This window comes from Brassica napus, chromosome A6 (genome assembly GCF_020379485.1).
Source record: "Brassica napus cultivar Da-Ae chromosome A6, Da-Ae, whole genome shotgun sequence".
In the NCBI taxonomy this organism is placed as follows: Eukaryota; Viridiplantae; Streptophyta; class Magnoliopsida; order Brassicales; family Brassicaceae; genus Brassica; species Brassica napus.
The window spans coordinates 10,770,381-10,794,396 of NC_063439.1; the positions used below are offsets into that span (position 1 = coordinate 10,770,381).

A 24,016-nucleotide genomic window follows, 5' to 3' on the forward strand; every position below is an offset into this window, starting at 1 on the left:
ACCATAAAACAAAATTTAAACTTTATATACATATTTCAAATCAAAATAATAATTCAAATTTGATTTATATCAAAAATTGATTCAAAAATATACATATATTCAAAAATGGATTTTTAATAAACTATTTTTCAATAACCATTATAAAAAAATATTGTCAATATATATAAGAAAAATATAATACAAAGCCCAATTTGAAATACCAACTCAAATTATGGTTTTCATATTTCATATTAAGTTTTAAAAATATAATATATGTAATTATTTATATGATGGTATGTATAAAATACTATTAATTATATGATTACTTATATGATGGTACATATAAAATACGATTAATTATATGATGATAAAATACGATATATAATAATGACTAGGGATGGGCTTTTGGATACCCATACGGGTTTAGTTCTGATCGGTTTGTATTTTGGGTTTTCGGGGTCAAAGATTTCAGCCTTATTAGAATGTTTCTAAATTTTGGTTTGAGTTCGATTTGGATCTTTGCGGGTTTGGTTTGGGTTTGGATAACTAATTTAAATTATTTTTAAAGTCTTAAATCATTATATATTTTAAATTTCTCAAAATGTATAAATAAAATAATATATTACGTATAAATTTGAATAACATATGTCATAATACTTAAGCTTAACATATCAATTGCCTTGATTTAAAATTTTGGATACGAAATCAATAATTATTTTAAGTATTTTTGGTGATTTGAGTATACTTTAACTATTTCAGATATTTACTTTTGACTATCTATATATATTTTCAAGTATTTAAACCAATTTAAAAGTATCATTTTTGATGTTTTATATACGTTAAATCTAAAAATAATTAATATATATAAGTATATAAATCTATTTTTAGATAAATTCGGATACCCAAATACTTCGGTTCGGATCAGATTCGGTTCTCTAAATAACAAAATTTTGAATAATTAGAATATTTAATCAATTTATGTTTGGGTTTGGTACTATATCTTTGGATCGGTATCGGTTATGTTCCTCGGATTCATTTTTCCAAATCCTAATAATTACATGAAAAACAAATATCAACATATTTTTCAAAATATATACCCGCGCGCCTGCGCGGGTCAAAATCTAGTTTGTTATTATTTTGTAACATAGTATAGTCTGGTTCTGGTGCTTGAATATTTTGCATAGTTACTGTGACAATATCTTTTGATCATATACTATATATAGTTAGAATAGTAGCATATACTCAATATATAGGTTATGTTGTATCTGCTTGATTGTTCTTTGTTTACACACACATGCTTGTTATATGTTGGGTACACATGTAGTGCTTAATTTAGTTCCGGGTATGAATGTACACTTATAATTCGTCAAAAATTGCTTATGTAGTGCTGGGTACGAAATGAATCAAATGTAAAAGCACATCCGCAACAATGGTATACGGAAAGAAAGAGAAATAACAAGTCGAATCGGAGAGGAGATGGAAGAAGAGGGACGAGAGAGATAAATAAGACGAAAATACCTTATTGGTTAGATGAAATTAGGGTACAATTGACTTTAACCACATTAAGAAGGAGTATCAATTCAATGAAGAGCATATTAGATTCATTAAGAGTATGACAGACTACTTTTTTGTTTTAAGAGCCTGCGAAATTTTCGTCCATACATGTTTATAGCTACGTGAGCTTTGAGGTTTCACCAAACTGGTTCTTTGGTCTTTTGGATATGAGTTTCTTGAAATTCACAAACAAACTTTCTTGACTTGTTTTTATTCGTACTTTGAAAATCGGTTCTCTCTTCTCCAATGGTTGCTATCATTGTTTCTTTTGGGACATGTGTCGATCTTGGTTTTGTTTATTGAGCTGGGCTCTGTGTATGAATCTTGTTCCTTTTAATTCCACAGCCTGTTTCAGCTTGGGGGGAAAAGCCCTGTCATTGTTTTTGATGATGTTAAAATTGACAGAGGTGGGTACTTTTGGATCCTTAAACAAACCATGCTATAAGGACTCCTAACTATTGGTTTAGTTAGTGACCACATCTTTGTTCTAACAGCTGTGGAATGGACTGTGTTTGGTTGTTTCTGGACGAATGGTCATTTGTAGTGCGCCATCTCGACTTCTCGTGCATGTAAGTTGGGCATCTAATCTGCAATAGTCTCTGGTTACAATATTTCATCGAACTGTGATAGATATCCTTAAACACAACTGCTCATCTACCCATGGCTGCTTTAATAAAGCCACTATGTTATTTGTTATAAATTAAACTAGGATAGAGAAGCTTCACTATACTTGTAGTAAAGTTATCTTGATGAAAAGAAAGTTTTGGTGAAATGCTAGGAAAAGATTGCTGACCAATTTTTGGACAAGCTTGTAAAATGGACAAACAACATTAAGATTTCAGATCCTTTCGAAGAAGGGCTATAGTCAGCAAAGAACTAAAATTGCTAGACAGAATTTGATATTCTTAAGAATTAACCCCTCATGCCCCCCAAAACCTTCTTACGAACACATCACCACAGAGGACTTTTAGTTAAGTCTTACATCTTAAACTTGTGCAGTAGGGGAGAGAGAGTACTGAAATTTGTCTCAAACGCTAGGAAAGGAAGGTGCAACTGTCCTCTGCGGAGGAGCTCGTCCTGAGGTACATGACAATTCTAGACTAATCCTATCTAGAGCCTGTAATCACTTGCAAGTGTTTTATTGATTTTCGCAGTATTAGACGAAGTCTTTGGTCCTGTTCTGCGTGTCAAAACTTTCTCCACCCAGGATGAACCCATTCAGATGGCAAATGACTCCCAGTGAGTTTAGATTTATCTACATACCCATATCAAGAAGCTCCAATAATACATGTACATTACATTTTATGCCTGTGACTCAGTACTTGAGTGTGAAGCAGGTGACTCGGTATATCTCTGATGAACCATGGGGATGGTAGAAAGCTCCTTCCTATCTCTGAGATGAGCACTATTCTTCCTGATACAGTGATAGTGATACTAATGAGTGTACAATAATTTAAAACAAAGAGATCCGTATAGAACCTAGGTTTTCACTTTTGAGATTCTTTAAAAAGAAAAGATGGGGATTATATATAAGTTACATACAACTGGCATCGGAATCAAGCAAAAGATGATTTCTAAACAGCCTACAGTGACTACAAAAGCACAGAGATGGTGCAGTCTGCATCTTAAAATGTCGGATTCCTGCCGTTAAAATTGTGTGGAGAAACTAAACCCACATTGGTCAAAACGAAATGTTCACTAATAAGAGAAGATTAAGAATATCTCTAATGGCGTTTTGATGTATCTGGTAATGGATTCTTCTGCGTGACTTCGCTGTACCATGACTTCCAAGCGTCCATGTAATGCGCAAAGAGGTCTTTCAAAACTGAAATTTTTATTCAGAAAACAACTTTTTAATATGTTTGTTTTGATAGCAAAATCTTCTCAAACATCAAATGGATATGAGTGCTATATATATATATATTACCTTGATTTTGGTAAGTAGGACGATAATCCGAAACTAGATTCTCAACATCAAAAGCTCTCTTGGAGTTGTCCTCCAAACGAGCAGCTGGATATGTACCACCAGCGGCTGGTGCAAAAAGACCAAACTTGTAGCGTCTTGATTCATGAGCATCATCAGAGCTTTGATTATAAGAACTATCTGCTATTGCGTGTTGTTTCATCTTTATCCTCCTCTCGGTAGCATTTTCATGGGTTCTGCTTCTCTTGACACTGACGTTAGTGAGATCAGTTCCAAAAACTCTCTTCGTTGATTCGGCTTGCATCAAATCGCTGCTGAGTGTGAAAGTAGGCTCACCATTGTATCCTAACCATTTGAAAGCTGGTTTTCTAGAATCTAAGGTGTGAGTCTGTCATCACCAGAGAGAACATATAGTAAAGACTAATTTAACATCAATAAATCATTGATGGTTCATGAAATACTGCAGCCAGCTAAGTATTAGTTTTGGTTACCTTCTCAATGAGATTCATTGATGACAAGACATTCGCAATATCATAAAGCCGCCTCACTTTTGCTGCCACAAGAAGATATCAATGTGGTGTCAACAAGAGAGTATGCAGAATAAACAAAAGAGTCAAAAGGTCAAAAGATAAAGATGATTACTTCTCATTATTGATGTATTGTGGGCATCTCCAAGTAGTAATTTTGCAGCCTCGTCAAGGGAGATGATCCTAGCCTAAAGATTCAACCAAATGTATAAGTAACATAATGAAAAAAACTCTTAGTTCGTAAAATCGAATCTCTAGCTTGTCACTTACTTCAGAGCAAACAAAGAGCTTGATAAAGTTCTGAGTAAGCAGTCCTAAAGATTTCTCTCGTCGATTATCTGCCACACATAACCAACCAACGAGACGTCAGTGCTACTTCCGTTAATTTAATAAGATGGATCAATCTAACCTAGAACTTGGTAATTCTACTTTGCAACGGAACCAAACGTAGAGACATACACAAAAGTACCTATTTTAGAGGAATCAAGGGAGCCAGGTTTGGAGGTATCAGTCTGGCTACTAGAAAGAGGCTGAGAAGAAGACTCTTCCTCATCATCTTCATCATCAGATACCTGAAATGTAATATAGCATAGGCCCTTACAGCATAAGAAAGCAAGAAGACAACAACTTCAAGAGTCAAGACTCAATCGAAATCCACATACTTTGACATTCTCGTTGGTATAAAAACGGTGGAAAGTGTCCTTAGCACCTTCTTCCTGCATCAGGAACACACTACCTATGAGAATTTGAAGTCTACAATACATTCTGTAAAGAAAAGAAACACACTTGTAGCTCCTTCAACGCTGCCGGAATCGCAGAAAATCCTTTCCACGTATACTGATTCTTCGCTCTTTTTGTTAAAACCTAAAAGTTTCATAGAGATCACAGCCTGAAGAGAAATGAAAAAAAAAAGTGAAGAATGAAACAAATCTCACCCCAACACTCTCCAGAACATTAACAATATCGTAGATTCTCCGTCTCTCAACTCCTGAAGACACAATCAAATTCAGAAATGAATAAAAAAAAGATCTGAAAGAGGGTGAGGAGAAAAACCTAATTTGGAGGCGGCGTCATCAAGCCCAATGGTTTCGATTCCATGGCGATTGTACAGAGCTAAGAAACTGTGGAGGAGGAAGGCGACTGATAATCAAAGACGCAAAGTTTAGAGAGAAAGGGGAGTAGAGGAGAAAGGAACTGACTTGGTGCAAAGAAGGCCCAGAGATTTCTGCTTCCGGCTGTAGGAATGGTGCAAAGAGGAAGACGAGGAAGTGAGCGGCAGATTGGGGTTTTCCGGCGGCAGATCTGACATTGTTGGGACGGAGAGGAGGATGGGTAAGGAGGGATTTAAGGAAAATAGATTCGAAATAAATTGGGGGGAAGATACGTTGAAACTTGAAAACGTGAGCGCCAATTTGAATTTCGTTCGTTTTTGGGTCCTCCTTCCTCTCTCCTTCCTCTCCCCCTCAAATCTTGTAAAGCTGTTCCCCCCGTTACGGTTCTGTGGTCGGTTCCGGTCGGTATTATCGGTTTTTTATTTACTTTTTCCGGTTTGGAAAATTTTGTTTCAACAATATTTACGGTTCTGATTAACGCACATATACGTACCTAGAAGTACATTTGAAATTTACTAATTTAAACTATTTTTATTGATTTTTTTTTTAAGTTGTAAGTTGATTTGGTTTTTTACAGTGTGATTGTTTAGATTTGGATTTTTGTTTTAATATTTGACTTTGGAAAATTAAATCTTTTGGGATTTATAAAGTTTTATGCGAGTGCTTTACATTTTTACCAAAAAGAAAAAAAAAGTTTTATGAGAGTAGTTAATATGAGATTCTGTCAGTTTAAATGCACATATTTTCTAAATTGGTGTTTTTTATTTAATGGCCATAAATATACTTTATTTGTTTCCGAAAGTAAGATTTTTTCGATTTTTTTTCTTGTTCCACAAAGATAGATTTTCTATATTGTTAAGGTACCTTTTATATTTTTGAAAAATATTAATTGAGAATATTTGAATTGATTAAATTTTATTGGTGAAAAGTTATTAGAAAATGTATAATAAAATAAAAAATAAATTAAATTATAAATATTTATTAAATTCTTAATAAGCGTGCATACTGTAGAAATTAAGTAAACGACAATGATCTCGATATAATGAAAAAACTAGCATTTACATTCTAATTCATCTGATTATATTTTTTTTTTTACCATTATCCGGTAAAAATGTACATTGCCCTATAGTAGATGATAAATGTGCCTAACAATTATTTCGAAGAAAAAAAGAACAATCATCTCCATCACATGTTTATTGATCATACATATGCACTAAGTGTTTTATTCCACATCGCCGAAATAGTATAAATTATAACTTCATCCACATACCCTAATACTAAACATTACCCCAACCGCTATATATTAAACCCTAAACCCAACCTCTAAATACTATACCATACACTCTAATATAAACCATAAAACTTAAATATAAACCCTAAACCAAAATAGAATAGAACAAACTAAATAGCATAGTATATATTGATGAAATTACAAAATATATATAACTAAATGGAATAATTTAATGATAATCCCAACCATACCCCCTCACCTTTTGAATACTAAACCCTAGTCACTAAACCTTAACCCAAATATAAATCCTAAATCCAAATATCAAAATTTTAAAAGGTACATAATATTATATAATATTAAATTATACAATATAGATTATAGTACGATTTGTACAGATTAAAAAAAAGTAACGATAGTTAAAACTAAGAAAATTACAAACAATATTTCTAAACAAAATATAACACTCTTTAGTAATCATCAAACTAAATGGAACATGATAAAATAGTAAATTAACAGAATATATCACATTACATAATATGAATAGAACAAACATAATACATATTGTTCTTCATTTATATTATATATGCAAATAATAGAATATAACACAATAAACAAAAATTGTTCATCTTTTCCGGTCAACTTTGGATCATTCACAGTGACAAAAATATAAGTGTATCTCACGACATGACATCAGTGGAGATAGTATATATAACTACATCGGAGAGAAGAATGTTGTTGTTGATACAATAGATAGAAAAGAAGAACATACAGTGGTGAAGATGAAATAAACGACCGTGATGATGGTGCCACTTGTATAGATGGAGGTGATCGCCACTAAACAAGTCTTGTTGCTCGCCACACGAGTTTTTGAAGCTATATTATTCACCACAATCTTTCACTATCAACAGAGACAATTTCATCAACAATTCCACAAATCTTAGAAGAAACATATACACCTTTCTTAAATTAAAAATTATTTGCAGAGGATGAGTGAATATTAAAAAACCACGAGTTACTTTGCAAAAAATAATTATTAATGTAAATTATTATTATTTTGCAGGTTGAGCAAGTTACAAACAAGGGTGAAACGATATTATTACATAAAAGACATGTGGTATACCGGTATAGAAGGATAATTGGTCAGCCAGTTAAATGTAATTTGCTTGGACATCATACGGTGCAATTTCCCCCCCCCTTCCCCAAAAAAAATATGTTGTTCTACTTTTTTTATCTCGTATATAAAAGATTAATTTTTAGTATATAGTTAAGCGTTTGTCTTTAAAACTACGTAAATTAAAAAAAAAAGTAAAATTATGAATAGTGAAACATTATTGATAAAACCAAAAAGTAATAATTAAAAAAAATATAGTTACTGCTTTTCAATATGTGTGAGTAATCTTAAACATCATACTATGTAAAAAAGGAGTAATGGGTTTGGCTACTTTCACAAAATTCCTTTTTTTTTTTTTTTGAATGAATGTTAAATTTTATTCACCAAAAACCTTTTTACATCAAGTGGATCTTTGATAGGTAAAGCCTTCTAAATTTTTACAGCTACAACCCCTCTAGCATTCTATCTCCTAGCTACCAAAACTTATTTACAGTCTTGTGCCAAACCAATATTGCAGACTGCCCCCCATACCTTTCATATCCTTCATTTGCACTAGGCTCAGTTTGTTCCTGATTGACTTATCTATGAATTTAGCCAAAACTTGCATCGGCCTTGGAGGGTCACCATGTCGTCGCTTATTACGCTCCCACCACAGCGTATACACAGTGACCTGCAATGCATATCTGAGACAGAACCTTTTCCTTTTCTCCATTGTCGGAACAGAGATTAGCTCCACCATAATATTCCACTTATTCGAGTAAGCTCTTCCCAACAGCCCTTTGACAAGATGTTCCCAAATCAAGGATGAGAAGGAACACTCAAAAAAGAGGTGATTTCTTGTCTCAGGGGCTCTTTTACATAACACACAAGTAGTGTCTACACCTGGATTCCAAACAGCGATTCGATCCATTGTGGCTAGTCGATCTCGTATGGCAATCCATGTCATGAAGGCAAATTTTGGTGTGGCCTGTGCGAACCAGATACTCTGCCCCCAGGTGCATGGCGTCGCTACTTCTCTGGTCATCGACCAAGTCTCAGCAGTTGAGAAGCTGGGTTTGAAACCTGACTTCCATCTCCACAGATCCACATCATCCATATCCAGAATTAGCTTCTCTTTGACTATACTCAGCTCCTTTTCGACTTCATTTAACAGAGGCCGTCTATGTCTCTTCCTCGTCCGTTGGTTCCAAATCACCTCCTCCAAAGTGGCTTCCCGACGAATTCCCATTTCAATTAAACCTCTGTCACCAATTACCTTAATCATCACCCCAATCTCCGACCAGCGATCAAACCAGAAGGAAATATGTCTCCCATTCCCTACTGCCTTCATATGAAAAGTTCTAGCAACATCTCTCAACTTGAGCATTTTCCTCCAAACCCAAGAGCCTGTCTGCGTGCTCTCTTTTACTTCCCAAAAACTCTTCTTTTTAAGCAAATTCCTTCTGATCCATTGGCCCCAAAGAGAATCTCCAGCAAGCATTCTCCATATGAGTTTTAGACCATACACGTAGTTCACTTCCTTCAGCGTTCTGATCCCCAATCCACCTTCCTCTTTTGTCTTACATATGTCCTTCCACCCAACTTTAACTTCAGTGGACTTCAGTTCTAGCTCTGACCATAGGAACGCTGAGCAGAGTTGCTCAATCTCCTTTGAGCACTGACTTGGTAGACGAAATGCCGTGGCCCAAAAGTTTACAATACTCATCAAGACAGACTTGATTAATTGCAGTCTCCCTGCGTAGGATAAAAACCGAGATGTCCAAGAACAGATCCGACCACGGATCTTTTCTATCAATGGCAGATAGTCTTGTCTAACCATTCCTTTTGTCATCTGGGGCAACCCCAGGTAGCGAACTGGCAATTTACCCTCAGCAAACGGAAAGTTAGTGAGGATTCTACTTCTCTCCACTTCAGAAACCCCAGCCATGAAAATAGTAGATTTCTCCAAACTAATAGAGAGACCAGACCAACCTTCAAATTCCTCAAAAACTGATAGGACTCCTTCCACCGACCCCTTACTGCCTTCCACAAACACCATCAGGTCGTCGGCGAAACAAAGATGGGTAAGAGCAAGCGATTGACATCGAGGGTGAAGACCAAATCTCCTCTCCTGGAAAGCTTTGTCGATTTTATACGACAGAACATTCATGCAAAGGACAAAAAGATAGGGAGAGAGGGAACACCCCTGTCTAAGACCCCTTGAGCTCTGAAAATAGCCCGCTAAATCTCCATTAACCTGAACCGAGAAGGAGGGAGTGGTAACACATAACTTTATCCAATGTATGAATCTTGCAGGGAATCCCAAAGCCTCTAAACTATTCAGCAGGAAGGTCCATTGGACAGAGTCAAAAGCCTTGGAGATGTCGATTTTCATAGCGCAGCGCGGCGTGATTGAGTCCTTATGGTAATCAGCTACCAATTCTGATGCCAGCAGCACATTTTCTATCAGTAACCTGCCTTTCACAAACGCAGACTGATTTGCAACAATGATCCTCGGGAGAATATGTTTTAATCGGTTTGCAAGGATTTTTGAGACGACTTTATAGATCACATTGCAGCAAGCAATGGGTCTAAAGTCTCTCATCTCCAACGCAGCTGACTTCTTTGGTATGAGCGCCAAGATTGTTGAGTTGATACCCTTTGGGAGGAACCCCAGCTGGAAGACTGATTGTACTGCTACTATGAAATCATGAGAAACAACCGACCAAGCTGTTTTAAAGAACTCACATGGGAACCCGTCAGGTCCTGGCGACTTATTTGATGGCATAGAGAAAAGGACATTCTTGATCTCTTCAGCGGTTACAACAGCCTCCAAGTTTCTACAATCATCCCCTTAGCATTCAAAATCCAACAGACTCCTTAACTCCTCCACATATACTCCATGATAGCTCTCCGGTGTCTGATTGAGAATCTCCGCAAAGTATCTCTCTGCCTCAGCCTTTATCCCCGAGTGGTTCTTAACCATATAACCATTTGGGCATCTGACTTCCCGCATAGTGTTTTGAGCTTGTCTAGTTTTGATTGAGTTGTGGAACGTCGTATTGTTTTGGTCTCCCACATCCAACCAATGCAACTTAGACCGCTGTTTGAGAAAATCTTCTTCTAACCCCGCAAGGTGAAGCCATTTACCATATGCCTCTGCCTCTTCCTGAACTGCCTCCCCACTTGGGTTAGCTAGAGTACTCTTCTGCTTATCACAAAGTACCACGTGCGCCTCTTTGGTTCTTAAGGATAGATTGCCCAACTGATCTCTACCAAGGTTCCTAATCAGCGGCATAAGGTCCTTTAACTTCTTTGAGAACCGAAACATGGCTGAAGTGGAATGGAATAATTTTTCTGTTGAGTCCCAATACTCTTTTACCATTGGCAGGAAAGTAGGAAGCCTACCAGTGGCGTTGACATATTTGAAAGGTCTTCTAATCTTCTCAGAGTCTTGCAACAAATGAATTTTGCACCTCATGTGATCAGAACAGCCCCCTGGCTCAAAAACAGCATAAGCATTCCCAAATCTATGCAGTGCCACATGGTTCACCAAGACTCTGTCTAGCTTCTTGCAAACCAGTTCCTCATCTCTCTTATTGCACCAAGTGAAGAGAGGTCCTTGATACCCGAGATCGGAAAGTTGACACCGAATAGCCATTCTTTGAAAATCTCGCATACCCACTGGTAACCTCCCCAAGTTTTCAAATTCAGAGTGTTCACTCCCATCCAATATCTCGTTAAAGTCTCCCATTATGATCCACGCCTTTTGTTGAAACAATGGAGAAGCGTTGTGATGAATCAAATCTTCCCATAGCACCTTTCTTTCTTCAACTTGATTGCTTGCATAAACAAACGAGAAAAAAAATTCTTCTTCATCTTATAAAGCAACGGATACAGTGATTAGCTGATCCGTCTTATATACCGGAGATATACGCACTGTATCTCTCCAAAGCAACCAGATTCTTCCTCCTTGACTATGCTCATAATTTGTCATAGCTGACCAATCTCTGAACACAGACCCCAAAATTCTCCCAGCCTTCTTTTCTTTAACTCTAGTCTCCAAAATACACCCAAATTTAAATTCTTTATTACTCAGCCAATCTTTTAACACGGAATTCTTCAAAGTTTTGTTGAATCCGCGCATATTCCAAAAGAAACTTGACATATTAATGATGACGGCGAGAAGACCTTGTGCTCATTGCCCTCGGATTTGCATCCTGAGACTTAGCTTTCTTCTCTTTCAACTTCCGATTTGCACACTGCTGATTAATGAAATCTTCCTCAAGCTGCCCTGCCTCATCGTTACCCATGTCAGTAGCATCACACTCAACCAACTCCCTGTCTTGCAGGATTTCACCTTCCTCCTCATCCCCCACACTTAGTACAGAAAACTTAGAAGCCGAGATATGACTGTCCTCCCTTTGAGTGACAAAGGGATTTACCGGAGATCTTCCAACCTTAGTAGGAGAGACGCTGTACCAGTTGTCATTTGTTGACCTCTCCATTAGATTAGTCCCCTTTTTTTTATTTCTCCATTTGCCTCAATGACCTCATCCCTAAGCTTTTCCGGCTCCTTACGTATCATCTCTATCTCCAAATTCTTCTCTACCACAGCAACTGCCTGGTGTGTTTCCTCCTCCTCTCGTTTACTCCCTGCCACTACTACCTCTTGATGTGCTTTTCCAGACTCCAAAATTTCCAAAGACACATCCCTTACATCCTCTGCTACAGACCTTACTTTATCCCTTTCCTCTGTTTCTTTTCCTTTCGAACTACATACTTCTTCCGCGTGACCCCATTTGTCACAGATTCTACACTTAGTTGGGAGCCAAGGAAAGTGAAAACCCACTATGAACTCCTTCCCATTCTTCTTAAAGTTGATCTCTTTAGGTAAAGGTCTGGAGACATCCACCTTTGCAAACACTTTTGCAACTTCAAAGTTAGTACACGTGACTGTCTCTGGATGTAGTTTTACCAGGAATCCAACAGCGCTTGTGATAAAGCCAAGCCCTTCCCAGGAATACATGTGCATCGGAACACCACGAAGATGTACCCACATTGGAGTTGCCTCCTCCTCCTGTTTTTCTTCCTCTGACCTTGGCGACCACTTTGATACCACCATTGGAACCCCAACTATGTTCCACATCCCCCTTTTCAGAAATTTTTCCCTAGCCTTTGGGTTTGCGACCCGGAACCTCATTGTCGTAGCATTGACCTCAAATACCTCAACCTTTGCAGAGACCTCACCATATTTCCAGATCTTATTCAGCACCATGTGAACCTTTGCGACGTGGAGGGAGATATCCAGGAACTTTCCCACTATAAAATCCTCCCACAGCGGCGTGGAACTGGCAAGAACATCGTCTGGAATCTCCACCGAATTCAACCCATCCTTGTTCGAAATCTCTACATCGTACTTCTTTAGAACTCTCTTGTCTTGCGCCACAGACACCCAAGACGGAGCAATGGGTTTTGCCACAACTACCGGATCCGAGTTACCCACCGACGAACCTTCATCTCCCATCTCTTTCCAATCTATATCTGATTAGTATAACCATCATTCTAAATGTGTAAGGATTGACTAATGAATTGTTTGCTTTGTTGTTCTCTAGCTAAATTTAAGTTTTTTAGGTTTTTACATCTATTTTTATACATCTAAACTATTAAAACAGGAGTACATTTAGTACTTAGCCCTGAGTTTTCCTCAATAATTACAGAGATTGCCACTGATCAAAACACAGTAGTTTAGCATATTTGCTAATCCATTAATTTCCTATGCCAAAAAAATCGTTATTAACCCATTCTGTCCAGTATAGAAACTATTTAATTAAGTTTGACCGACACATACCTTATATTATTTGAAACCAATATTCCTGTAAACCTATGACCAGTCGTAAACTTTTGATCATGTAATTTATAATTTAGATTAGTTCATGTTTCTTCATAACTAAACAATGATAGACGACAATCTTCAAATCAACGATTTCTTAAGCTTAATATAATGAACTCAAATTAACATTGTCTAGATTGGTTTTGACTTTTGATTGTGCATACCAACATTGTATATATTGATCTAATGAAGCTATGGGTTGTCGATTTTTTTTTGTTTACCGAATTTATAATCTCTTTAAAATTCTTTATTTTGTTTTTTTTTTTTTGGTGAATACAAGGGAGGAAACCTCCCAAGTTTAATTTATTTCAAAACCTCCCAAGTTAAAATTCTTTATTATGTTTGTTAGCATATTAAGGATACCATTTGATTTTTTTAGTATAGAAAATCAAACTAAATATGCAATTTCCTTCCAACACTAAATATCATTCAAATAATGATTCCTACTTCCACGCAATGAATATTAATTACAGAAAATCATAACTAAATATTCTTTATTCAAAAACAAACAACATCCAAAGTTTTTTTCTTATTTCTACGCACTCACCATATCAAAAAGGATATCTATTAATTAACACAATTATCATTTCCTTTTATTTAAACATGACAAACACGTATTTCTTATCTATAAAAAGTATATTCTGCTTTTATTATGGTATAATTTAAAAGGAATGTATATATTTGGTTTGATTTGGCGTGAAAATCAAAACTACCAAAATATTTTGAGTTGATCCTATTAAACCTACCCTTGCCTATGCGGCTATGACATGTCTAAGCTAACGTTTACTCCTCTCACAAAACTAAGACCTTACAAAAATAACCGGCGAGTTCAAGTGAAGTGTTTACATTCATGGCAGCAAAAAAACACTTTTTGGAGGTGATTCATTCAAGATGATTTTAGCTGATGCATATGTAACTTCTTATTTATAGCTTTTCTTCCATTCATTACATTTCTTTGCTTTATTTGGATCTAATATGACCATGTGTGTTTATAGGATAACAAAATCCATGCTACTTGAAATCGAACTCTCATGTACCGAGTTCAACATGATTTGTCTACAAGAGAATGGGGAGTTATTGAAAACGTTTCCCTAACTTCAGCCTGTGGTCAATATCGAACTACAAAACATCAGTAGAAGATGATCATACGTGTGTGCTCTGGTGGAAGAATGATGGCTGTTTCTTATGCTTCATAACACATAAAATAGTAGCTTTCAGTATGGATTTGATTCTTCAATCTCTTTTTTCTATAGATGACAACCGAAGCCGAGATAAGAGAGAGAGGTAAGCCAACAGACAAAAAGTTAATGAGAAAGTTTGGATACACGTTTTTTTTTTTTTACTTTTCCTGGTATAAACAGTTAGAAAATGAGCTTTGTTTACAATTATTTTTTGGGCTATAATGTTAATCTATTTATCGGATAATGCATGATAAAATCAAATAGTATGTCCCAATGTTAATAAATCTGAAATCAATAGATTATATGTAGATTCAGGTGGTCGATGTTATTAAATATCAAATTAAATTTCAGATTAAAATATGTAGATATACTTTACTTTCTGTAGAAATTTATATTTTATTTTTCAATTTATGTGGTATAAAAATAACTGCATAAATATGATATAAAATAAATATATAAAATTTTAAATTGATATAATCTTTAAAAAATAATTATATTCACATTGTATATTAATATTACTATCTAACTTATGAAACACACATCCAATAAGAAAAATATATAACACAATACAATAAAAATATATATGATCTGAATAAAAAATATATGGTATGAATAATAAACACACCCTAGCGGACGCACAGATTTTTGGTTTAAGTTAAATACGATTTTTAGCACAACTGGGAATCGGTTTGAGGAACGAGTCACGGTCCAGTTTTCAAAATACTGCAAATATGTAATATGAAAAATGTATTTTATATATTATTTAATATTTATAAACTATAAATTTTACGAAAAATATACATCCGCGCGGGCGCGCGGGTCAAAAGCTAGTTTCCATTAATGCAATGGTACCAAACTAAAATATAATGCAATACGACAGAATTGTGAATCAAATAAATAAATTAAATATACGCTGAAATCACATTTAACCATGTAAAAAAGTAACTTTATTAATATAAAAAAAAACTCATTTCTTATTTTTGTTTCATGGGCCTATTTTAAAGCCCAAAGTCGATAATGCACAATCAACGAGCCCAAGAAACACGTGTTTTTCTAGCTAATTTCAAAATGATTGGATGGAGGGAGAGAGAGATCTTCAGACCTATTGGATCTTCAGAAATCTCAGGGACGAGGAATAACAGAATTTTCATCGATATTCTTTTGTCCAACGCCTTTTAACTTAAACAGAGCAGCAGCTTCTGCCATGGTCTCCAAAGAGAGTTGCCGCAACGAGATCCGTGCGGCTATTGGACAGCTCAGCGAACGTTGCTTACACTCCGCCGCAAAATGGTTCCTTCCGTAAAACCCTAATCTTATTCTCTCCCATCCAAAATTGAATTTCTCCAGTCTCCGTTATCGGAATCTGGGCTAGCTGTAAACGATCTGATTCCGATGCCCCACGTAGCAGAATTGCTGAATTTGATTAGCTGTTGTCTAAATGGGAGTGTGTGAGCTCTTCGACACTTTTCGAATGTTTGATGAAAAATTCTAATTTTTGTTCAATTGAGTTAAAGTTTCAATTTTTTTGTATACTGACATGTTAATTCTAGAGACTTCAGTATCCTTTGACATCTTCTTGCCTTGTTTCGCAATTGAAGGGCAGGAGAGCAGCTTGTGGGGATAGAGCAAGACCCTTCTAACTTCACACCTTCGAACACGAGGTTCCAGCGAGGAAGCTCTAGCATCCGTAGAAGGTTTAGCACTAACGAATCTATCTCAACCCCACAACCTTCCGTTGGCTTCTCTCAAGCGGCTACTCCTCTCCCGGAAGAAGATGAAGTGATTGATGGTGACCTTTACCATTTGGCAAAGTCTTACTTCAACTGTCGAGAGTACAGAAGGGCTTCCCATGTGCTTCGTGATCAAATGAGCAAGAAGTCAGTTTTCTTGCGCTGCTATTCTCTTTATCTGGTATGTTATGCCTTCTGTGAAGTTTCTTTTGGTCTTGACCTTGTAAGGCTGCTTATAAACTTCCACTGCTTCAGTAAAGATCTTAACTGGAAGTTGTTCTTCCTGTATAAAGCCTTCAAATTGCAAATGTTTCTTGATTTATTTTACTCACTACTATCTTCACTAAAACCAATAGTACTGTATCACATGGCATTCACTTTGTTATGGTTTATTCCATGAAAGGCTGGAGAAAAACGGAAAGAGGAAGAAATGATAGAACTTGAAGGCTCCTTGGGTAAGAGTGATGCTATAAACCGTGAACTGGTATCTTTGGAGAGGGAATTATCAGCCCTGAAGAGGACCGGAGCAATTGATTCTTTTGGATTGTACTTGTATGGTGTGGTTCTTAAAGAAAAAGGAAACGAAACCCTTGCTCGTGCCAGCCTCGTTGAGTCTGTGAACAGCTATCCATGGAACTGGAATGCCTGGTCAGAGCTTCAGTCTCTCTGTACTTCGATCGAAATCTTGAACAGCCTCAATCTAAGCAACCACTGGATGAAGGAGTTTTTCCTTGCCAGTGCTTATCAAGAACTCAGAATGCACACTGAGTCCTTGGCCAAGTACGAATATCTGCAAGGCATTTTCAGTTTTAGCAATTACATCCAAGCTCAAACTGCAAAAGCTCAGTACAGTCTTAGGGAGTTTGACCAGGTTGAGATCATGTTTGAAGACCTTCTGAGAAACGATCCCTATCGTGTGGAGGATATGGACTTGTATTCCAACGTTCTCTATGCGAAAGAAGCATGCGCTGCGCTGAGTTACCTTGCTCACAAGGTGTTCTTGACCGATAAATACAGACCTGAGTCTTGCTGTATCATTGGCAATTACTACAGTTTGAAGGGGCAGCATGAGAAAGCAGTAATGTACTTCCGAAGAGCTTTGAAGCTGAACAAGAAATACTTGTCTGCGTGGACTCTTATGGGCCATGAATATGTTGAGATGAAGAACACTCCTGCTGCCATTGATGCATATCGACGAGCTGTTGATATAAACCCGTGTGATTACCGAGCTTGGTATGGGTTAGGACAAGCGTATGAGATGATGGGGATGCCTTTCTATGCGCTTCACTATTTCCGCAAATCCATTTTCTTTCTTCCAAACGACTCTCGGTTGTGGATAGCCATGGCGAAATGCTACCAAACCGAGCAGATTTACATGCTTGAAGAAGCCATCAAGTGCTACAAAAGAGCTGTGAGCTGTACTGACACGGAAGGTATAGCTCTTAACCAGCTGGCGAAGCTTCATCAGAAGCTTGGACGAGACGAAGAAGCTGCGGTTTACTTCGAGAAGGATGTGGAGAGAATGGATAGTGAAGGGTTAGAAGGACCAAACATGTTAGAGGCCTTGGTTTTCCTTGCTACGCATTTCAAAACTCACAAGAAGTTTGAAGAGGCAGAAGTGTATTGCACCCGTATTCTCGATTACAGTGGCCCTGTAAGTTTGTTTGCTCTCAACTGTTAACACTTTAGTTTACAAGGATGGTGTATCCTGTTATGATTACACATAGTGTGACGAGATTGCATTCATGTTTTTTCAGGAGAAGGAGAAAGCAAAGAGCTTACTGAGAGGGATCAGAATGGAGAAAACAGGTTTTCCTTCGATGGATATGGAGCATTTTCCTCTTTAGTTGTATTGTACCCAATACTCGAAAGCTCTTTGAGAGAGAGAATGTCTTGCATCAGGTACACTGAGAATTTTGTAATCATTTGTACACCATTGGTGTTATCTATGCATCTCTTTTGTCACACCAGAATCTGGTTATTTATAACCTAAGTTCCAGATAATAATAGATTCCAGATGGTTGTTCCGTGACCCTTGGTTAAGAGATTCGATACCCAGCCTATTCTTATTTTCTTTATCAACAATTTGACATCTCTCTGCTCTATGTGCATTTATTTGGACATTCAAATAGTGTCCATGACATACAAGAAGCTAGGAGTGAGAAAGAGTCCTCGTTCGTCTCCAAATAATTTGAATCAAAAGATGGGCCAAGACTAGAACGAAAAGTGAAAATCATGAAAAAGTTTCAGTTGTCAATATTGTGAAAAGTCGAGAGATTCTGTCAAATAAATATTGCAATTGTGTTTCCAAACAGGAACTTCATACATAAGTAGTTTTCTTATTATCTGCTTAAAAAGTGACACCAGTAGCATAAGAAGCCACATCAGCTGGAGGATGCATCACAATGTGAAATTGACAAATGAGGGTTTTTATATCATAGGGAAGAGATTCAATCCGAGAAAACAATATAACAGCAAAACAGTGCAGGGGGCCGTTCAGTATTTAGGATCAGTGAAGAATTTGTTGATGCCAGGCATGATCTCAGGGTGCTTGTTGCGAACGTACTTCCTCAGGAAGTTCTCCTTGTACTTCTCTCCCTCTGCATGGTTATCCAAAATCCCAGCAGCCCTATTCTCCTTGGTACATCTGGTTGTTAAATTCACAAGAAAGAAGACAACTTTAGAACACCAATACAACATCTCTGCTTATTATGAATTAAGCAGCATAATATATAACACCGAATTAAATGACTGGTTCCCAATCAAAAGTCTTAGCAAACTCATCCATGTATTATATATAAGACGAATCAACATTTGAATGAAGAAATGAATAATCCTATTTTATAGAACTTGGGCTGAGTATAGAATGTCTAAGATTAAACGACGTCGTTTTCAGATTGAACGATATCTTTATGCGGATACACACACAACAGGAGGGAGAGACAAATATGTTGGTCGGACCTAAGACAGAAAAGAAGGAGACAAGACAAACCTGACTTCAGGATTGCCGGTGATGTTTCTGATCAAAGAAAACGCGCAGATACCCACCGCAACTCCCGTGGCCGCGAACAACGGATACACCTGAATAGGTAGGGGAAACAACAAAACACGTTTTCAACCTTTAGCCAATCAGATCTTAGAAGAAATACTCTAATCATCCAGATCTACGCTATATTACACTTGGAAATAAGAAAAACAAAGATTATGAAAGATCGATAAGAGTACCTCGGGTCTCAACCAACGGCTCGACATTGGAATCGCAGATAAGAAGATGTCCGATCGAGAGAGATTACAAGAGGAAGACGGCTTCTCTCTGAGAATGAATGTTGAGTTGAGACGAGACCCCACAAGGGCTTTTATTTGACTTTATTAGTTTTTTTTTTTACGTTTCTTTCGGGTGAGTGTTGTAAGAAACAAATTAATTAATTATTTCTTTTATTTTCTGTAAATTCGACACTATTTTCTGATTGGTAGCGTGGCGTCCAGCTTGAATCCAATGAATTATTGACATCTGTCCTTTTAGTGTTTCGAGGTACGGTTTCTTGACGCGCTCCTATAATGATGGCAAATTGCAGCAAATGCCAAATGGGCAAGTTGTAAGATTCTCTTATCTTCTGCTTATTTTATTAACTGGAAACATTTTTGCGAGTTTGCTCAGAACAAAAAAAACAAATATATATATATATACATATATATATATATATATATCGAGTTATTTTTGGCAGTTATGTTTGTGTACGATTTTCTCTAGAAACATTTAGAGTAATTTACACTGCAGGGCAGTTTTGAGTTTTTTTTAACAGAATAAGACAGTTAATACTACCAAGGTAGTTTTTGTGTGAAAAGTTATAAATTGCCCCTGGAAAATGGTAACCGGTCGCATATTGTTGGTTGAGACTTTGTTTTTCTGGTTACACTTTGAATTTTAAAAATAACGGAGAGGACCCAATGAAGACTGAACCTATTTTTCTTTTTTAATTTACCGGACGTGTATCAAAATTTATTCACTTCCTGTAACTTTTATTGAGATCCGATAGAGAAATCAGAGAGACGACGAAGGAGAGAGGAGCAACGACGGCGACATCTGAAGATTAAAATTCCCAGGGAGATTGTTTGACGAGTGATGAGTGACGACGGCGACGATGTCGAGGAGACGCAGCCGGCGTGGAAAGGAAAAATCTGACGGTTTGTTATGTGGTGGTTGTTTTTTTCTTTGATGTTGTTGTACCTTTTGCCTTTTTCTGATTAAGTTTTTTTTTGCAGAGACGGTGGAGGTATAGGATGTAAAACAAGGGCTACCGGAGAGAGAAATCCAAAAGTTGACGAAGGAGAGAGAAATCGGTGAATGTGATTTACGGTGAAAAAAAAATTCAGAGACGAGTTGCGATGGCTATGAGATGGACCCGGCGTGGAAAGGAGATCGCTGAAGGTGAGTTTGTTGTTGTATTACTGATGGTTGATTTTTGAAGGAGTAAGAACCGATGTGAATTTACTTTTTTGCTTGCGTTTTGCAGAAACGGTGGAGGCGGAGGATGTAAAAGATTGCTGCTGGAGCGGCTTTTTGCACCTGACCGGTTCTCTAACAAGAGGGTTAATACAACCGATTATCTTTCGAGGGTGAGAAACGCGCTTAACGATACACTGGAGATGGCAAAGTTGATAGGTTCTTGCTTTGGAGGACTCTTCAAGTTGCCAGCACAGAGGTTGTTGATGGGGAGATTTTTTCATAGCATGATGACTAGGCAAGTCGTTTGTAAGAAAGACATATGAGATGTGGCTAGTTTTTGGTAGGAAACCATTACGGTTCCCGTTGGTGGGTTTCGGAGAAGTGATGGGATTGTCGTGCGGGGAGTTTGAAGATGGTTATAGCATCGATTTTTACATATCCCTTAAGGACAAAAACTATGAGTATTAGGATATACTAATTGGGAGTGATATGTATGTAGCGGTGGTGGAGTCTGAAACAGAGATGTCCGGGTGGAGGAAATGAAGGTTGTGTCCAAAAATTATTGTAAATAATGTATTCGTGGCGTGTGTACAAATAAATAAGTGTACACATGTACGTTACACTCATGCTGTACACGCGTACGGAAGCTATGTTTGGGCTGGTAGACTTGTACATAATAACCATTTTGTGCATGTACGATAGATAAGTGTACACTTGGATGGGCAATTTTGGATGACGTGAACGTTAATCAAACCTAAGACTAAAAATTCTACAGCCAAGCCCTTTTTGAACATTACAGCCAAACCCCTTTACCATCGCACTTAATTATATGCATTCACATGAACATTATATTAATTGTATGTATGTGCTTTTGTTATGTAACATTTAGTACATTTTGGATGTTTTTTGTAAGTTGTACGTATGTAATTTTGCTTTTCTTGTTCTTAAGTAAACAAACTATGAGATACTAATGTTTTACGTAAACAAACTTTTATTGATTTATGTTTTGTGTATGTACATTTGTTCGTGTACACTGATACATTGGATAACCATGAGAATATGTACATAATGTTTCTGTAACATACAATTATGGGTGTACACATGTACAATCGTTGGTGTACACATGTACAATATTATATATTTGTGGTGTACATATGTACTTGAATCATGTCACACTGATAAGTTCAAACCTATAAGCTTAAGCATATCAAATTGAACAGCCTTAATACATTTTAATGTAGAAATATTTCGCGAATAGAACAACTGTAAAACAAAACATTAAATTAAAATGAAAAAGTGAAAGATGGACACTTAAAACTGGTGTCGCCTTTCAATCTAATATTGACAAAAATATTCATGCATACCTTTTGATCTTCTTGTATGAACTATAAAACTCAGAGACTATAGCTTTTGCATTTTTTATTATGTTCATTATTCATGGCGTATATGTGTACAAATGATGTTCATATGTACACAAAAGTTCGATATCCACATGTACAAGAGAATCATTGTCATTGTTTATAGCTAATGTACTTTTGTTTCATTCTCATTGTATATGGGAATCATTGTCATTGTTTATAGATGTGAATCACTGTACACGAGAATAATTGTAGACGAGAATCATTGTACACGATAATCATGATAGATGAATCATGGTACACGAGAATCATTGTCATTGTTTGACCTCCTCCCCACCTCTATCTTGTCCATTAGATTACATGTGGGAATTTAAAGAAGAACATGGAGATGTAAATCAGAACGGAAAATAGTGGTGGAGATGCCATAGAACGGTGGCAAAAATACACAAGACGTCGGAGAACAGTGGTTGAGAACTGATAACGGTGGTGGAGATGGTGGAGAACGGTGGAGGAGACACCGGAGAAAACACCAGCGAAGAGAGAAAACTATCACGCGTGGAGGCGAGGGAAGCACATGTTGATTATATCTATGATGTCGTCTATGTCGATGTTGCTAACGTCTCCTTTTCATATATCATCGTTTACATTTCTACTGTCATCTACGTCACTGTGGTGTCATGGTCATCTACGTCACCGTTACCGTCACCGTTGTGAATGGTGTCGTAGCCTTCATCGTCGTCTACGTCACCGGTCTTCTACGTTATCATTACACCTCTGTCATCGAAGATTTGACCCGAGAATATGTTATGATTGAGATGAAAGATGATAAAATCTGAAAAAATAAAGAGGTAAACATAAAAAATATGTGAAGATTGAGAAAGAAGATAAATTAAATTGTGTAAAAGATGCAATAAAACCGTTGATGTTAGATTGACAAAAAAAAATCCAACAGTTAGTGTGTAATGGTAGATATGTGTCATGTAACACTTTGTCTACTAAATCTGAGCTGTTGGATCGTGAAACATATATATCAATGGCTGTGATAACATCCCGCCTAAAAGCACGTCTTTGGTTTGTTTAGTTAAAGCATGGCCAATTACAAATAAACTAGATAAGTTAGTACAAGTGGACTTTGTTAGAAAAAAATGTGCTAGGAGTATAAAGTGACCTATACTGATATAAGAAACTCAAAACTGACCTTAAGTGTAATATTCTCAAACATTTACACTATAAGTCACTTTTTGACTTATTTATTACAACATAGGTCACTTCTTGCTCCTTGCACACTTTTCCTAACTTAACTAACTGTAAAGTTCATTACTTTAACTATTTTAGTTTAATTATAACTGCAAACCAAAACTAAACCAAAACTATATCGATAAAAAAATTACAAATCAGTTAAAAAAGTCCACACAATCCAGAGAACACCACGAAGCTCTCATTCAAGCTCTTGAACACATACATGTTACTCATCTCAAAAAAATCTGGTGATTAGCCTTTTTCCAGCGAGAATCATGATGGGTTCACTCCGGCAAGCTTTACTCGGTTCACCACCAAGTCGCGGTTGTGCTCAGATATCGCCGCCATAACCTTTGTTCGAGCCGGGACCGCCTGTTCCGAAGCTCTGGAGTCGTCGCTTCTCGCCGTCACAGCCATCTTCAGATCGAGAAGCTGGAAAGATCCTCCAATGGTGGATTTTTAATTATTTTCACAATTGGTCCTCATAGTTTCTGGTTATTACAAATCGGCCCCAAACTTTTTCACCTTGCAAAAACATTCTTTCGAATCAGCCCAGACTTTCAGATTTTCTATTTCAAACCTCTTAATAATTGCACGAATGGTCCTCAGTATCTTAGATGGTTTTATTTTGGCCAATAAACTTTCCATTGTTGATAAAAATCATCTTAATTTTTGACCCAAAATTTCAGTTGTGCAGCTACACCCTATCAAATGCAAATGACAAATATATACACTATATACATGGACAAAT

The 24,016-nt window shown here is 36.8% G+C and overlaps 4 protein-coding genes across 4 annotated transcripts; 1 reads left to right on the forward strand and 3 right to left on the reverse strand.

Moving 5' to 3' along the window:
* Positions 1 to 2,608: 2,608 nt before the first annotated feature.
* LOC106408930 (E2F transcription factor-like E2FE) lies at positions 2,609 to 5,490 on the reverse strand. The gene is made up of 11 exons (XM_048782644.1): positions 5,184 to 5,490; positions 5,038 to 5,105; positions 4,920 to 4,972; positions 4,771 to 4,848; positions 4,647 to 4,700; positions 4,454 to 4,556; positions 4,255 to 4,322; positions 4,100 to 4,172; positions 3,949 to 4,010; positions 3,461 to 3,845; positions 2,609 to 3,358 (listed from the first exon to the last, which is right to left on the reverse strand). The coding sequence occupies exons 1-11, from the start codon at positions 5,291 to 5,293 to the stop codon at positions 3,258 to 3,260; spliced, it is 1,155 nt and encodes a 384-aa protein (XP_048638601.1). The 5' UTR covers positions 5,294 to 5,490; the 3' UTR covers positions 2,609 to 3,257.
* Positions 5,491 to 7,925: 2,435 nt separating this feature from the next.
* On the reverse strand, positions 7,926 to 11,925 carry LOC125609932. The gene is made up of 3 exons (XM_048781549.1): positions 11,609 to 11,925; positions 10,303 to 11,259; positions 7,926 to 10,257 (listed from the first exon to the last, which is right to left on the reverse strand). Exons 1-3 carry the CDS (start codon positions 11,923 to 11,925, stop codon positions 7,926 to 7,928), a joined length of 3,606 nt encoding a protein of 1,201 aa, XP_048637506.1.
* A 3,657-nt stretch (positions 11,926 to 15,582) lies between these two features.
* Positions 15,583 to 18,268, forward strand: LOC106408929 (anaphase-promoting complex subunit 8-like). The gene is made up of 4 exons (XM_013849611.3): positions 15,583 to 15,781; positions 16,090 to 16,402; positions 16,625 to 17,875; positions 17,979 to 18,268. Exons 1-4 carry the CDS (start codon positions 15,696 to 15,698, stop codon positions 18,066 to 18,068), a joined length of 1,740 nt encoding a protein of 579 aa, XP_013705065.3. The 5' UTR covers positions 15,583 to 15,695; the 3' UTR covers positions 18,069 to 18,268.
* Positions 18,269 to 18,540: 272 nt separating this feature from the next.
* On the reverse strand, positions 18,541 to 19,635 carry BNAA06G16870D. The gene is made up of 3 exons (XM_013849615.3): positions 19,447 to 19,635; positions 19,214 to 19,302; positions 18,541 to 18,868 (listed from the first exon to the last, which is right to left on the reverse strand). The coding sequence occupies exons 1-3, from the start codon at positions 19,471 to 19,473 to the stop codon at positions 18,718 to 18,720; spliced, it is 267 nt and encodes an 88-aa protein (XP_013705069.1). The 5' UTR covers positions 19,474 to 19,635; the 3' UTR covers positions 18,541 to 18,717.
* Positions 19,636 to 24,016: the final 4,381 nt, after the last annotated feature.

Bases quoted from the DNA above. Each gene is read 5' to 3' on its own strand.
- LOC125609932 (XM_048781549.1), bottom strand. From the start codon at position 11,925: ATGGAGAGGTCAACAAATGACAACTGGTACAGCGTCTCTCCTACTAAG. The intron at 11,260-11,608 runs GTCTTCTCGCCG...TGTTTATGCAAG, and splicing joins CCGAGGGCAATGAGCACAAG to CAATCAAGTTGAAGAAAGAA. The intron at 10,258-10,302 runs GTTAAGGAGTCT...GGATGATTGTAG, and splicing joins CATGGAGTATATGTGGAGGA to AAACTTGGAGGCTGTTGTAA.
- LOC106408929 (XM_013849611.3), top strand. From the start codon at position 15,696: ATGGTCTCCAAAGAGAGTTGCCGCAACGAGATCCGTGCGGCTATTGGA. The intron at 15,782-16,089 runs GTTCCTTCCGTA...TCGCAATTGAAG, and splicing joins TTACACTCCGCCGCAAAATG to GGCAGGAGAGCAGCTTGTGG. The intron at 16,403-16,624 runs GTATGTTATGCC...ATTCCATGAAAG, and splicing joins GCTGCTATTCTCTTTATCTG to GCTGGAGAAAAACGGAAAGA.
- BNAA06G16870D (XM_013849615.3), bottom strand. From the start codon at position 19,473: ATGTCGAGCCGTTGGTTGAGACCCGAG. The intron at 19,303-19,446 runs GTACTCTTATCG...CTACCTATTCAG, and splicing joins GCCGTTGGTTGAGACCCGAG to GTGTATCCGTTGTTCGCGGC. The intron at 18,869-19,213 runs GTTTGTCTTGTC...TTTAACAACCAG, and splicing joins ACCGGCAATCCTGAAGTCAG to ATGTACCAAGGAGAATAGGG.
- LOC106408930 (XM_048782644.1), bottom strand. From the start codon at position 5,293: ATGTCAGATCTGCCGCCGGAAAACCCCAATCTGCCGCTCACTTCCTCG. The intron at 4,701-4,770 runs GTGTGTTTCTTT...TTCCTGATGCAG, and splicing joins CAGCGTTGAAGGAGCTACAA to GAAGAAGGTGCTAAGGACAC. The intron at 4,011-4,099 runs GTAATCATCTTT...TTCTTGTGGCAG, and splicing joins CAATACATCAATAATGAGAA to CAAAAGTGAGGCGGCTTTAT.